This window comes from Polyergus mexicanus, unplaced genomic scaffold (assembly GCF_030449975.1).
Source record: "Polyergus mexicanus isolate NDT 795.1 unplaced genomic scaffold, iyPolMexi1.0 SCAF_6, whole genome shotgun sequence".
NCBI classification, from domain to species: Eukaryota; Metazoa; Arthropoda; class Insecta; order Hymenoptera; family Formicidae; genus Polyergus; species Polyergus mexicanus.
The window spans coordinates 6558221-6574555 of record NW_027223326.1 but is presented as its reverse complement, the minus strand read 5'-3'; the positions used below and the strand labels follow the sequence as shown (position 1 = coordinate 6574555).

Below are 16335 nucleotides of genomic sequence, written 5' to 3'. Positions count from 1 at the left end.
CCTCTCTCTCTCTCCCTCCCTCCCCCTCTCCCTTTGCGTATTTGCCGTCTTTCTTCGTTCCGTTATTCAAGCACGCGAGTTACTATTACTTAAGTGCACCGGCTGATTGCGTCGTATATAATAGTTATACTTGCACTTTCGGCCTGTCATGCGGCATGAAGCGGTGCCGCGTGCGTCTAACTTTGACAAATCGCGCGGGCATGACGAGAATATTATTTTCGTCTAACGTAAAGCACGATCGCTCTAGAGTACAAGTACGAAACGAGAAATATACGGATATGTGATATGTACGGAGTTTTTAAATCGATTTTTTTCTTCGGATATTTTTTTTTCACAATTACGATCATTTTCCATGTCTGAACGAAATGTCGTTTTTTTTTTTTTTACGTCTAAGCATGAAATTTGTGGGAGAAAAGAAGATACAAGTTTTGCGATCACGGCCACTTTTTCATTGGTACCATCCATGTTTCTTGATTCGAAAGTTTTTAATGGGAGGAGTAAAGAGGTTCCTTTTTGTTTTCGAACAAATTAAGGAGTAATTGTACAAATCAGCTACTTAAAAAGTTAATAAATCCGATACATTTCGAGATTCATGAATTTGACATTGCGCACACAAAATAGTTTTAATTCTTTAAAATATAAAATTAATAATTAATTTTTTAGTTAAAGTAAAGATTTGTCTTTGTAGAAAATAGTCTAAAAATCGTAAATAAATAAATAGTCTCAAAATTGTAAATATTATCTTATATCGAAACCAACATATTTATATAATGATTGTACGACGATTTTAACTGTACGACACAAAAATTTATAAAAAGAAAAATTTTAATTCTACAGGACAAATCTTTACTTTAACTCGCAAGTTAATAATTAACTTTATATTTTAAAAGGTTAAAAATGCTTTGTGTGTGCGTGCGCGCGATGAAATTTATGAATCTCGAAATGCATTTATTATTATAACTTGTTAATAATTAACAACTTATTTATTAATTTTTGACTGATCTTATCCGTCCAGTTCCTCCTTAAATCGAAACATAATGGTTGAGTCCCTGGAACTCGTGAAGCGCATTTGTCGATTTTTCACGGGGTGTATCAACGATTCGGGCTTTAAAGGCACTTTCACAATCGGCGTTCGCAAGATTGGACGCGTTCCAGTGGGCGCAGCTACTACTAACGTCGCCGTCGTCATTACCGTCCTCGTCGACGTTGTGTCACGTCCCGATTTAGCCCTTCGAACGATGCGGCTGTGTTACGCGAACTCATTACGGCGATTATCGTAAAAATCATTATGCAACCAGCGGATAGCATCCTGCCGTTTATTTGCGCAAATAGATAAAGGCGCCATCGCATCGCGATGTCACCGTTTCTATAAAAGAATACTATCGTTGCACGCGGTGATTTGGAGAGAGAGAGAGAGAGAGAGAGAGAGAGAGAGATTTCTGTAATTGCGCCAAAAAAGAAAGCTTTTTTTTTTAAACATGTGCTATATTATTGTAGATTTCTTTTATTTTTATTTTTTTTTGGTTATGTCTGTCTTTTCTCAATTCTTCTCTCAGCATCTTACTCTGCGTTTTTTTTTGGGGGGGGGGGCGATGTTGAAATTACAATCACATTTTTCTTTTTATACTAAAGGGACCTTTTTCCGTTTATAAATAAATAAATAAATATTTATAGTGTAGCACATATATATGTATCGGTTATTAAAATATTAATTAAGATTGATGAGAGGACAAATTTTTTTTATACGATTGGAAAATTTATATTTTTCTCGTTAAAAAAATGTGTTGATTAACATTTTTGTATTAAATATTTAACACATTCATATATGTTGATTTAACACTGTTGTGTTAATTGAATTCGAATGTTAAGTTATTAAAACAACTGAAAGAAAGTATAACATAATATGCACATATTTTTAGTTTTGCACAATAGATATGTTCCGTATTATTAGCGACAGGATTTATCTGTTAAAATTTACAGAAAAAAGAAATGTTAATTTTATTCTAAAATAGGAGTGAGAGTGACTATAGACCAATAACATATTTCCATGTTAATTTTATCAATAAAAATATATATTGATTTTATGCAAAATTTCTTTCAAATTACTATTAAGTCTGCATTCAATTCGCGTTAAAATATTAACGTAGCGTCATTATTTAACCAATCCATGTTATGTTAAATTAATACAAAAATTTGCATAGACCGAAACACATGCGGTATATGTGAAATCGAAGCAAAACTTTTCAACAGTATATAAACGATATAAAATACAACATATAGATATAGATTCGTGAAATTTTGTTATCATCGCTTCGCAATTTTATCTTGGGCTATAAATAAACGCGGACAGGTGCGTCTTATAGGCTAAATAAAGATACTGTGACCTGTCTGTAGCGCGACGGTGTTCTCTATCGCGAAAATGAAACGCGAGGGAAATGAACGAGGCCTCTCGCGAATTTATTTTCGCGGCGCAAACTCGCTTTGAGATGACTTGCACAGAGAAGTCTTCTTTCCGCGGATCTTTTTTTTTTTTTTTTTCCTCCGTCTAGTCTCAACGAGGATACGCTCGAGGGTTATCGATTAAAGCGGTCCAGCGGATGCCTTATATAGGGTGTCCCAGAATTAGATCGACAAACTTCAGGTGGTTATAAAGGATATCAAAAGAAGCCAATTTTGCCAATAAACTCATGTCCGCAAATGAGCCGTTTTGGCACTAGATAATCAAAGACTAGCAAGGGAATCTCGCGAACCCGAAAATATTAATTTTTGATAAAACTTTACACACGTGTAGGGGGCGGGGGGAAGAGGAGGGGAGGGGGGAAATGAATAAATTTAGAAATTTTCAGTCGCGGTCCAAAAACTTCCAAGGGGTGAAATCAATCCTATGTAGAGTGGTTTTCTTCTGCTTTTCTCGATATAAAATCAAAAATTATTCGAGATGTCAAAAAAAAAAAGGTTTTATACAAAAATTTCACGACAAAAAACGCCTCTATTTAATAAAATTTGGAAAAAAATTTCAAAATTACATTAATAAAATTTGGAAAAAATTTCAAAATCCAATATTAATGAAATTTTGAAAAAATAATATTTTTCAAAGATTTTTGCCCTTGTTAGTCTTTTGAGTCTCCGATGTCAAAACGTTTCGTTTGCGGATACGGATTTATTGACAAAATTGGCTTGTTTTGGTATACTTTATATAACCACCTGAAGTTTGTCAGTTTAATTCTGGGACACCCTGTATATACGGGAACATCAAGGCGACATTGGGATTGAGAACGAGATTGCATCAATAGGATCACTTGATGCAAAGTAATTGTTTAAAAAAAATTTCTCAAGCGCCGATAACGACTCGACAACGCGACTCCGAGATAAATTACAGTGTATGTGGGAAGAATGCGAATGTGTGTCCGCGCGTGTAAAATTTATTCAAATAGAAAAATATATAGGTTGTATATACTAATCATTAACAAGATTCCCGTTGCTGCTGAATTGCGGTTCCGGAGCCACGCAAATCGTAAACCGTTACTCGAGATATCTCTTAGTAATAAGTAAATAGAAAGAAACAAAATGTAAAAAAAAAAAAAACTTTTTCATTTAAAAAAAACAAGCCGTCTTAAAAAAAAAATTTCTTTTTTAATTATTAAATATGTCTTATATTTTGATTGTTGCAAATTAATTTTTCATTATTTTTAACCCTTTAGACGATAGATTTGAATTAAACATTATTATTTTAAATGTAGTTTGCATTCCAATTGCCTATACAGTTATGTAATTACTATTTTTAATTAATAAACATTTTTGTTACATATCTAATTGAGGATTATCCGGATCATGTCGAGTTTGATGTAATTTGTCGCAAAAGTCTCATTAATCCATAAAAATTATTTTCGAAAAAAAAAAAAAAATGAAAATATAACAACTTTAGTTTCTTTTATTATGTTAAAAAAAATATAAAGAAGAATGATATTACATTTAAAAAAAAATAATGGAAAAGAAACACGTTCTTCTTTAACCATTTTTTTTTTCTATTGAAAAAGAAAATCGATTCTTTTTACATCTCTGGTAATAAGTATATATATTAGTAATAAGTAATCGTGTGCAAAAAAGATGCTCGCGTTCTCGTTCGCTACCTCTTCTCTTTCAATCTTTCCCCCTTTCTTTGATTAGATTAGATGACGGTTTCAGGTAGACAGAGACAGATATATATATATACACATACACGTGCTTACGCTGGTGCGACCAACCGATTTCTTGCGTAATGTCATACACAACAGATATACGCATATATATATATATATATATATTACGATCCGACCCGTTTTCTGTCACGCTCGGCTCTGTTATAATGTATACAGCTTTCGCAATATAATCCCGGCGATATTTCGCTTGCTCGGCGCGTTTTCGGCTTTTCGTTTTGCAAGCAGGCAAAACACCTAAAGCGACGACGATCGTCGCGCTCAGGAGGATTCGGATCGACCTCCATTCGTTCTCAGCCTGGATCCTCTTCTCCCTTCGGCTCTACGCGAAATCTTCCGAAAAAAAATTTTTTTTTTTAACGCTTGTAAGACGGCGACGCGAGAAAATATTGATTACTATTAATTATGGCCAGTCATTTATTATATATCTCTTCTCGGTACGGATGTCGAGAGATTCGGAGCCGGAAGTGGCACTTGAAATTATCTATGCAACATCTATGTAATAGATATCTCGTACGAGATACGGTAAATCTGTAAAATTAGTTACCCTGTCAATAACACATCGTGAAAATTTGTGAAATTTATTTTTAGTTTTTGAGACTCGGATGGTTTTTCTTTTAGTTTCCTTTTCCTTTTGAGATTCGTCCAACGCGAAAGGAACGAGATCGGTATAGCTATATGTATTTGGAATTATTTATGCGAGAATTCTTCGGTGAATTTTTCTCACGTAATTTCAACGGGTTATCGAACCGTGGCAAACGAGCATGTGGCTTACTAAGGCAACCTGTTAATTTCGTTCTCCGCCCCGAAGCGTTAGAAATTGAAGAATAGCATTTTTTTTTTCATTTTCTTATACGTGAAATGTTATGGTACATTTGTTTCTCGTTTTTAATCTTTAATCTCGTAGTAAGGTTACTCTTCGAGATTTTCGTTCGTATATTATTATCGATTAGCGCCGACCGATTAAACTAAGCTGGCTAATTGATTTTAATTTGAATTAAATCGATTCTTTTAATTAGATTAATTCCTTCCAATTTCTATCATCTTGCAAAATTCAAGGGTTTATTTAATTCTTTTATGTCGATGAGAAACAACCTGACATGTGAAAGTGCTACAATTCATAGCCTTGGACAAGTAGGACACATGCAACAACTGTCCGCGGTCGTTAACGCGACAATCATTAATAAAATTATTAGCTTCTACTTTTTTAATGATTTGCAAAAATTGATATTATTTTTTACTTGACAAGCCATTTTCTTGTCGCACTCAACCAACGGGCTTAGTTGCTCGGTCGTTGGTTTGACGTATATTATATACGTAAAATACAGACGATGTCAGTCTCTGCAGGATCGGCAAGGATAAGTAAATTTCAGAATGGCGAAGAGAGAGAGAGAGAGAGAGAGAGAGAGAGAGAGAGAGAGAGAGAGAGAGAAATGCACAACAAAGTGGCGAGCGCGTCATTATGTATTCGTAGGAGCACTCGTCCTCCCCGGAGCCGCGAGGGAATTGAAATTCAATTGTGTCGTGATATATACGAACATGTTCGGTATAATGGTTCAAGGCCACATTTCTCGTCGTTTCATGGTCGAACCCGGTGAATTGCGCGACGTCGTCGTGTCCAATCGTGTCGCGTAATCGTTTTCGCGAAGGAAGAATACGGTAGCTGTAATAGAGTAGCGGCCACCTCAGATGGGCGAGTTTACCGTCGAGAGAGAGAGAGAGAGAGAGAGAGAGGGCGATAATTTGAATGAAATATGTTTTTTGAACCATATTTAATACAATAATGACAGTAATAGCTGTGAAAGGATTTATTTTTTATAAAATTTTGAATTTTTTGAGAAATGTCTGTAAACGCTGTAACTTTCAGAAAATTTGAGATATCGGATTAAATTTTTTTACATGTATAATCTATATAACGATTATATAAAAATAAAAAAAGTGTGTAAATTAGAAAATAGCATATTGCTTCTTTATCTTTTTATTTCGTTCACGAAGCTTCCTCTATAAGAAAGCAAAAATTGAAAGAACCGCATGCTTAAAGCAGCTTAAGCTTTGTAAAATAAAATGATGAGGAAGCAACGTGCAAGTTTCTAATTTGCACAACACTACTTGTTTTTTATTATTATACTGAAGAAAATGTACTAAATCAAAACAAATTTTTTTTAATTTAAAAAAATTATTTATTTATATACTTGCAAACAAATTAATTATTTCAATCAGGTGGCAAATATAATTGAATTAGTAAAATATGAAATAAAAGCAATATATGTCTTTATTTGCAAATAAAAAAATTTGTTTTATTATCTTTATTATATTAAGTTACTTCATTTAAAAAAAGATTTTTTAATTTTTGGCTGCTTGTTTGAAAAACACAGGTTTTCATGATTTTAATAAATAATTTTTCATCTTCATATAAATATTTTTTTATATTAAAATCTTAAATATTTTATTTCAAAAATTATAATTTTTATTACATACGAATAATAATTTATTTCATATAACAAAACATTTTTGGAAACAAAGAATATATTTATTTAAGTAAAGCAAAATCAAAATTAACAGAGTATATTTGTACGATTAAAAAAAAAAATTTATTTTTATGTATGTGTTTTATTATATTTATATGTAATTTATTATAATTCGAGAATTCGTTGTTCTGTTTTTCAGAAAAGAGCTGATCGCCGCGAGAATAATAGACTTCGCTCCAGGAGATTTCCGTCCAAAGAAGATCTCAGGATAGCTCTCTGGCAACATGTCGATTATAATGCAGTACATAGATCGGTTCCACGATATGTTGGACAAACACGCAGGTGAGTAAACAAAAGGAGTAAACAAAAAACATGCGAGGGAGTCGAGAAGAAGTACATACGTTTTGCATATTAGTAAATGATTTGAATGATAATGAAACAGAGCAAAAATTCAATTCCATGGTGCCTAGAAGCGTGCCATGCATGATGACATCATCGACATCTTATAATTGACGATTACGTAATTGCGCAATCATTTCGAAAGCCGCGTGATAAATGAACGCCTCTTCGCCGTATTATATCCTTCGAATTTACATAATTAATGTTCGAGAAACAACAACAAATAGTGCGAGATACTATCGTATTGTTGAGTTTATCGTTACATTTCGTGTAACAGCTGTCAGATAATTCCGCGGATGTCTTGTTAATATTGTATTCAAACGTTTACGTCTCTTCAATTCATTCTTGATTCTGTACGGCTGTTTATAAGATTTACAGGTATTTGAATTATATATAAAACAGTTTTGTAATCAAATTTTTTATAATTTTAATTCTGTATCTCAATAATCAAATCTAAATACATAAATTTTTGTCCATTGATTTAAATTGTGTTAAAAATTTGATATTTACTCTTCATATGATTTATGAAATAATATAAATATTTATATATATACCCATACAGCACGCAAGATTGCAACAACATTGCAACAACATTTTTCTGCAAGATTGCAACAACATTGCAACAACATTTTTCTGCAAGATTGCAACATTGCAGAAACATTGCGAAATGTTGCTGCAACGTTGTTATGATATTACAGCAACAGTAAAATGCCCACCTACAGAAATATTGCAATATAATATTGCAGCAACATAGCAATATAATATATTGCAATAATGCTTTATGTATATTTATCGACATAATATTCTTAACATGTAAAAAAAAATAATAAGAAATTAGGAATATAAGAGTCAGCATCTAGAGTGTATATAGATTTTCTGAATTATAATAATAACGAAATTATAAAATGTAAATTTTTGGTTACACATTCGACTTCCTTCAGTGACAGAGAGTATCTAAGAGAAATAAGAAAAAACTCAATTTGCAATTGTGTAAATTTGCAATCTCTTTGTATCCGAAATATTCAGATATCCGAATGCAAAAAGATTGTGGTGGATTTACGCATACAATGAGTTTTTTCACATCTCTCTCGTCTTTATAGAATCTCAAAATTTATTTATTAAAATTTGAAGTATCTTTTTGCATATTAGAAAATTATTATCAAATTTTTGATTTTATATAAGAATGGAAACTATTAAAAGAATTCTTAGTCCAATGTCTGAATCCCCCGTGTTGGGATAATATCATACAACTTAAACTAATAAAAATAATTATTATATATTTAATCTTATTAGCCGCTCTTTGTAAACTTTATATAATCACCGTGACTAAAAATTAAATGCGGAATAAATAGCGCAACATGCGCCGCATAGCGGTAAACAAATGAACTAGCGATTATTGAATACTTTTTTTGGAATATTTTCGTAATGTTGCTGTAACATTGCTGAAGTTATATTGTAAAATAATACCTTTGCAATATTTCTGCAACATTATACTGCAATATGCAATATTGCAATGTTGCAGCAATGTTGTTGCAAGCTTTAGTGTTGTATGGGTATATATATCGAGAAGATATCCTCTCTGGATGCAATAGATGTTCAAAGATAAATAGTACATTTGACTTTGCTGGATATCTCGCGAGCGTTTTATATTCTGTATAATAATTCTATAAATATGTATTATATATATTCCGGAGAAATTGGTAAATCTGTAAAAATCCTTTCAATTCGCCAAGAAACCTTGAGCTGCGTGCGTAAGATACAGCGGATGTAAAAAAAGAAACATGCTTCTGACATTAGCATAAAATTAGTAAAATATGAAAAATTCTTCAGTCTGTATGTATAATGTTGGTTTTATCGCAGAAGAGTTTTTTTATAGCTGCAAACGTATTTTGGTACATATGCGTAAAAGGTTACACCTCACCGATTTTATCGCTACTCAAACATGTTGTAGGGGAGGTTCTTCTGAATAATCCGCCGTAAGAAAAAAAAATGAGGGAAAGCATTTGTTTAGAAGATATGACAAATTAAAGTTCGACACTAAAGTTTGGATATGCTGTTAATAATCTATTATTTTTTTATTGAAAAAAGTTTACAACTTTAACGCGTGGCGGGGACACATGTAGTCTTTTTGACGTAAGAATATTTGCATTCGTAAATAATACAAGTAATTTTTCTTGTTTATATGTAAACTTCTCATTTATAAATGTCGAAATGATTTTCCGACATAATGTAAATGAATTATGATTCCTATTCATATAAATGTCCCAGTGGCCGGACGTTTAAGCGTAGGTCGTCACAAATAATACAATTTATAATATTAGAAAGATTTTTGATATATATATATATATATTTGCATTCAATCGAAAGCTTAAGATTCCCTTAAGCAGGGAAAAATTATTTGAACATATCTCAATTATTAATTAAATATTTACATAAATAATGGAACGCGTCAATGTACCAGTGGCCGGACAGCTGAAATAGGTTATAGCCCAGTGTCCGGACATAGCTTGTCCCAGTGTTCGACCATAACTAGAAAATTAGTATGCTGACGAGAAATATTGATATAAGTAGATATTTAATGACAAAATACAATTCTAATTTAGATTGGTATTTATACTTAATGATATTTTATTTTTGTCAAAAATTATAAAAATAATTTGTTGCATAACCTGAAAACATAAAATAGAACATTTAATTTACAAGCTAAATTTCTTAACAACAGTGAATATGCAGATAACAGACCGAATAATAATACATAATAATATAATTAGTCAAATAAAATTTTATTTTTCCTTGACACTTTTTTAATGATTTTTTCTGTTCACGTAAAATATATTTTTTTTTTTATTTGTATCATTTTCAGCTTTCTCTGTTTTCTTTTCTTCAATTTCTTCAATATTTTTACAGTCTTTTTTGTTTTCTTCTTTTCTTCTTATCTTTTTTTATTATTATTTGCACATACTATTCTGGCGATCGGGACCACTGGTATTTTTAACGTATCAGTCTCCGGACGCTCAAAAATATCATTTTAATTGTGATTTTTATGATAAATTTCGTCAATGAGAGTTTCTAATTAATTTTTAAAATTAGATATTCAATTATTTATTCACAAATATAATCAAATATCCAATTTTCATACTATTTAATTAGATGCTTAACGAATTTGTTGATCGACCATCATTTTGCCTAACCTTAGACACATGCTTATTTAATCAATTTCTTTTAATACAAAAATTTTAAATTAAGTTTATTTTTGTTTTCCAATGAATCGTCAAATGTTGGAGTTTTTTTTACAATAATTATTATTTTCATTCATAATTGTTCAAATAAAGAGTAAATACTTTTTTTAATGTGCTCGGATATTGGAACGTGTCCAGCCATTGGGACATTTACCTTATCTCTATTCCGAAACGAATTTGCATAATATCTCTCTGATTTTTTATATATATTTACATAAATAAAATATATTTACTGTTCTTTATTGTTTCGCTCATCAATTCGTTGATTGTTGTTTGGCAAGAAGTTTCAAGAAATTAATCGCGATTTGACGCAAATATGTACCAATCTACGTCACGGGAAAAGCAAGGGAGAGTGATTGAACCCTCGAAGGACGAGAATGGTGAAAAAAAGTGCGCCAGACATCGCATGCAAAGGACGTCGTGTGCATACCTGATTGTGAGTGGTCCTTCGAAGCGATAAAATCTCGCGCGTTCGCGTTCAAGGGCAAGACGGGGATTTTTACCGCCGTTAAATCATGGTCATTGGATCACTCCCAGTTGCAGGCGAGAGAAAGAGAAGGCTATCCGCTCCCGACCATATCCGCATATTTGTTGCACTCACTTTGTTGCCACGATGAAACCAAGTAGACTTATTTTGAAAAGATAAGCGCCCAAACAACATAAATTTTGATTTTGACAATTTCAATACCAATTGATGCAGATGGAACCATACCAAAATTCTCCTTTTCGATATATATATGATGATTTTATATAAGATATTTTAAGGAGAGAACGAAAAAAAATTCAAAGTCACTCTCGTGAATCGCTTTGATGTTTTTTTTTTTTTTTTTTTTTTTTACAGATACAAGGACGACTGATTGGTTGCTGATGAGTTCGCCTTTTCCCACGTTGTTCATTTGCATCGGTTATGTCTACGTCGTCAAAGTATTGGGTCCAAAGATTATGGAGAACCGAAAACCTTTCCAACTTAAGAATACTCTGGTAATCTACAACCTGTTTCAAGTGATCTTCTCCGCGTGGCTGTTTTATGAGGTGAGAATTCGATATTTGCTATCTTACGATACAAACTGTTACGAGACAGACAGATTCAAGAAACTTTATTCAATATAAAGAATAATTTTCAGCAGACGTAAAGGGTTGGAGATTATTCCTGTTTCTATTTCAGCTATTCGTCGACTTTCCGTATTTTTGCCATGCAAATTTCGTTGTACATTAAAGATTTTCCAAATCTTAGAAATAATCAGAATAAATGAGAGAATCTTTTTATGCTTTTAAAAGCTATATACAGGATGTTTTAGGTCAAATCAATGAAACTGCAGAGTCTTATAGATAATTGAATTTGGAACAAAAAAGTTTCTATAAACATAGATCCAGAAACACTTCGTTAAAAAGTTATATAATTGATAAACTTGGAAAAATCACGTTTTTTTTTTTTGATGATTTTTAAAAATATTTTCAAAATCCTTCATTCATTTGAAAAAAGTAATGAAATAAATCTGATGGATAATCAAATGACAAACTAAATTACACCAATTTCAACAACGAAGAAGGCAGAAACTTGAGAAAACCATATCGTTTGATGGTCTTTGCGTAAACACTACATTTGTAGTGCAAATATTTCAAATGCAAACACGAAAATGTTTTATTAAATTTTGATCATAATTAATTACTTACAAATAATTTATTAGTTATAACTTCTTAATGAAGCGTTTCCAGACCTATGTTTATAGGAATTTTTTTATTCCAAATTCAATTCCCTATAAAACCCTAAAGTTTCATTGACCTGACCTGGAACGCTCTGTATATGTACGTATGCATGTATATATGAATCGACACAAAATCCGGAAAAATTTCGGCTTTCATAAAATTTTATTTCTAAAATTCAAGACTTTTCAATTATCCATTAATAAATTATGATAATTTCTAGATTTCTAGACTATTATGCGTTTTGCGCAGTTTCGGATTTTCGAAGTTATCGTCAAGTTTCGAAGTCACGATCGAAGCTCGTCGCGACACGGTTGAGAACGAATGATAATGATCTCAAGATATAGCTTATTTAACTGATGATTTCGCGATCTTTCCGTGTCCGCTGGCAGCCACTGGAACGCGAAGCGACGTCTAACGAAAACTTTCTACCTTAACAGTCACGACGATCAATTTGATTGTTTGTAACAAATATATTTGTTATTAGTGCATTCCTTGATTAAACTCACGCGCTTTTATCAGGGTGTCTACTATCTGGAAAAAATATGGAAAACCTGGAATTGTCAGGGATTTCTTTTGTACCTGGAAAAATCAGGGAATTCTCATGAAATTTTATTGGGATTCAGGGAATTTCTTTAAAAAATCTTTTTTTTTTTTTGATAATTTTGCTTTTATATTGTAAATAGTCTGCGAGCCAAGTAAATTATGTGTGTTTAAAATATATTATAAATATATATTCGTTTATATATAATATTCAATGTACAAATACTTAACAAAATATTGAATATACATCTCTGTTTATATATTCATTATTTACTCTTTATTATAATTTTTAGTGATAAAAAAATTAAAATTTTATACGCAAGTGAAAAATATGCTTATCTTACGAAAGTTATTCAATTTTTTTCAGTACATTTACAAATATAGCACTTGAAACTTAAAAGACTCTCTGTTTTTCCTTCGTATGAATGAAAAATATTAGGAAACGCATGCAATAAAAAAGCTGATATTAAAAAGTTGCATCAAAAAAATTTTTGAAATATTTTCTTTATCTGGAATTTTGAACGAAAATATCTGAAAGATCAGAGAATTTTTAGGGAATTTTTATACAAGATTTCAGTAGACACCTTGTTTTATATATACCGTTGCAATTTTTTCAAAATATGCAATAAAATATCTGGACGCAAAAAAAAGAAGCAAATTTTTCAATAAATATGTTGCGAAAGGAAATAATAAATTAAGTGACAAGAGCGCCCGATTGACGATCGATTACGAGCCCTTTGAATTCGCGAACGAGTGGCAATTCAGGAATGCGCCAATGACAAAGCTGTGTGTGTGTGTGTGTGAAAGCATGATTGTATGTTTGTTTTGCAACGCGCAGTGTCTCATGGGCGGATGGTGGGACCAGTATAGTTTCCGCTGCCAGCCAGTGGACTACTCCAACAGCCCCACCGCGATAAGGGTAAGTGCGTGCCAACCAAGCGCGTCTGTAATCTAGCTGGATTGTTCGACGAGACGAATCTCCTATATTGAGATCATAGAACCGAATTGATTTATTTACCGATACAATGTGTATACATATATATATATGTATATGAACAACCTTGACAGATACAGATCATCACACACCAAGCTGTGGAACTGCTGATATACATGTACTTATGTTGGATTAAGGATTACTTATCTTTACAACTATATTGTAGAATTGATTTTGTAGAAGGGAGCCCGAACCTCGTATTTCCGAACGAAGGCTTGGCTGCAAGGGCGAATAAATGATGCGGAGACATGCGATTTGGCGTCGAAGAGCTTACGCTTTCCTGCTCATCTCACATATAGAGCCTGGCATATCCTTCGAGCGCCTCGATACAATCTTTCGCAAGCTTAGATATTCGCTATTTCTGTTGTCGGATGTGTTGAATATATATCGCACCTTGCTGTAAAAGAGTCGCAGAATAATTTTTGTAGTTAATTAGAAATGTCACATATGTCTCCAATCATTTTGCGAACTGAAAGAAAGAAATCTGAAATTGTTAAATTTTTTTCCAAAATACACACAAAAGAAATCGAGATAACCTCTCTTCCTTTCTTCTAATTGCGACTATTTTTTGATGGAAGATGCGACGCGACATTCGTGAAGTTTTGCATATATCTTATAGCATAGCTCCTTTAGTTAGGCTTACGCAATACTACTTTATATGTCTTTGGCCTTTTATCATCTTTATCCTCTTTTGATTGATCGGCGAATGGCCTCTGGGCGAATGTGGTTGCAGATAGGGATATCCGGCTGGCTGACTGGAGACTATTCTCTAAGGTGTCAACCTGTAGACTACAGCGACAGACCTGAAGTATTAAGGGTGGGTGATGTTTTGTGATTAACAGAATCATTCTTCCTCTCGTCATGTTAATGTTAATATTATTTCTTTGTTTGCCGCATAGTCTCATCTCATAACGCCCAGTGCCGGTCAACTAAAAGAAAAAAAAAAAAAAAAAAAACCTCGAAGTGTTTCAATGAAAAAAAGAAAGGCAATCCTCATAACATTTCACATATCATCATCACATTTCCTCATATCAAACGATTAGAGAATTTATATTGTACTTTAAATCTTGTATATATTTTATATATGTTACACTTCTTTCTCTGATATATAAATTAATAATTATCTTTCTTATTGAAGGATTATTTCGGGAACTTTTCCTTTGTCAAGAATTTGCTTCATTTTTTTCTGTAAGTGAATCAATGTGACCGGTTCTGTATCACTCTTATAGTCATTGTACTCATTGTAGTCTGTACGTAGGAGGGCTATGTGGTAATCAATTTTCGATAGGCTTGCAAAAGCAAGACAAGAGACAGGAAAAATGTTTTAGTATATGCAAAGATTACTTACATATGTACACTACTTTTCGACATAACCGCTATTCGAATTGAGACACTTGTTGTAGCCCGGTATAAGCTTTTGTATTCCCTCATCAAAATATGGTGTCTCCAAAGTGAAATCTCGTCAGCCAACTCCTAACACTCATCGACTCCTTGTTGCCCTCGGATTGCTATTTTCAGCCACACTTTCGTGCGTGTAAATAAATGAAAGTCAATTGATGCGAGATGATCGAAAAATTCCCATTGGAACTTCTGGAGTAGTACAATGGGACTTCGACCCACCCTACTGCCCGGACCTTGCGCAGAGTGACTTTCACCTATTCACACGTATGAAAGTGTAGTTAGGAACACAGTGGTTCAAGGGCAACGTGAAGCTGATGAGCAGTATTGGAAGTTGGCTGATTCCAGTTTGACGGCACCGTACTTTAATGATGGCATAGAAAAACTCGTGCTGGATTGGCACCTTGCGATTGTGAAACATAGCATATATATACGCAAGTAATTTTTGTGTATAACAAAATTTTTCTTCCTGTTTCTTGTTTTATTTTGCAAATCTACCAACCAAATCAACCTAGGAAGTTGATTTCCGAATAACTCTCCTATAGTGTATTCAAAGAAGAATCAAAACTGGTAGGTAGTAGACGAACTTGGTAGAGTCTGCGATGCCTGTAATTAACATTATTTAATACATGTTTTGTGATGAGAAATACTCCGTCTTTAAACGTTAGTAACGAGCATGCTGCAAGTTACGTAGTCTTCTTTCATTCACGCATCATCGCGTTACATTAATTCCTGTCATTGCATCCACACATTGTACTGAGACGCACTCTGTTCTTAATGACGATTATCTTTTCATGGACTCTCGGATACACTAATGTATGACAATTATATGTCGATGTGTTCCCGCGATGTTTTTAGCACTATCTGAAACATGCTTTTTAAAGTACTCGATAAATATCTCTATTTTCATTCTATTTACGTCAAAGTGATAATTATCTACACAGTCAATCGATTGAGAAATCATTTTTTCCCCCAAATTGCTCTAACACGAACTATTTGTTTCTAAATAAAACTAATTTCTAATTTACTTGTGTAGTAAATGTTCAAAGATATTTTAAACGTGTATCCTGATGTTTGATACGGGAATATAAAAGAAATTTAGGTATATTACATTTGAGGATTATATTTTGCAAGTAATGTAAAGTGAAAGAGAATTTCGCACATGAATTTGAGATAGAGAAGGGGCGATTGAGAAGTTCTTCCTAATTGATGTTTCGCAATCGCAGATGGTCCACGCAAGCTGGTGGTATTACTTCTCGAAATTTACCGAATTCATGGACACGGTACGTATAGAGTATATATCAATTATTTCTCTTTATATATAGGGTGTTCTAGGATAGATTAATGAAACTGCAGAGTCTTATAGGAAATTGAATTTTGAACAAAATATAACC

At 32.6% G+C, this 16335-nt stretch overlaps 1 protein-coding gene across 5 annotated transcripts in view; it reads left to right on the top strand.

Annotated features, from left to right (window-relative positions):
* LOC138934363 (very long chain fatty acid elongase AAEL008004) overlaps positions 1-16335 on the top strand; it is a 47513-nt gene that overhangs the window by 25684 nt on the left and 5494 nt on the right. For 2 of the 5 annotated variants that reach the window (XM_070298008.1, XM_070298007.1), the window contains exons 2-6: positions 6864-7006; positions 11144-11334; positions 13388-13468; positions 14277-14360; positions 16168-16224. In XM_070298008.1, the coding sequence (XP_070154109.1) occupies positions 6949-7006; positions 11144-11334; positions 13388-13468; positions 14277-14360; positions 16168-16224 (471 nt within the window). In that variant the 5' untranslated portion in view covers positions 6864-6948. The remainder of the gene's footprint in view (positions 1-6863; positions 7007-11143; positions 11335-13387; positions 13469-14276; positions 14361-16167; positions 16225-16335) is intronic. The other 3 variants (XM_070298010.1, XM_070298011.1, XM_070298012.1) reach the window with 3 other exon arrangements.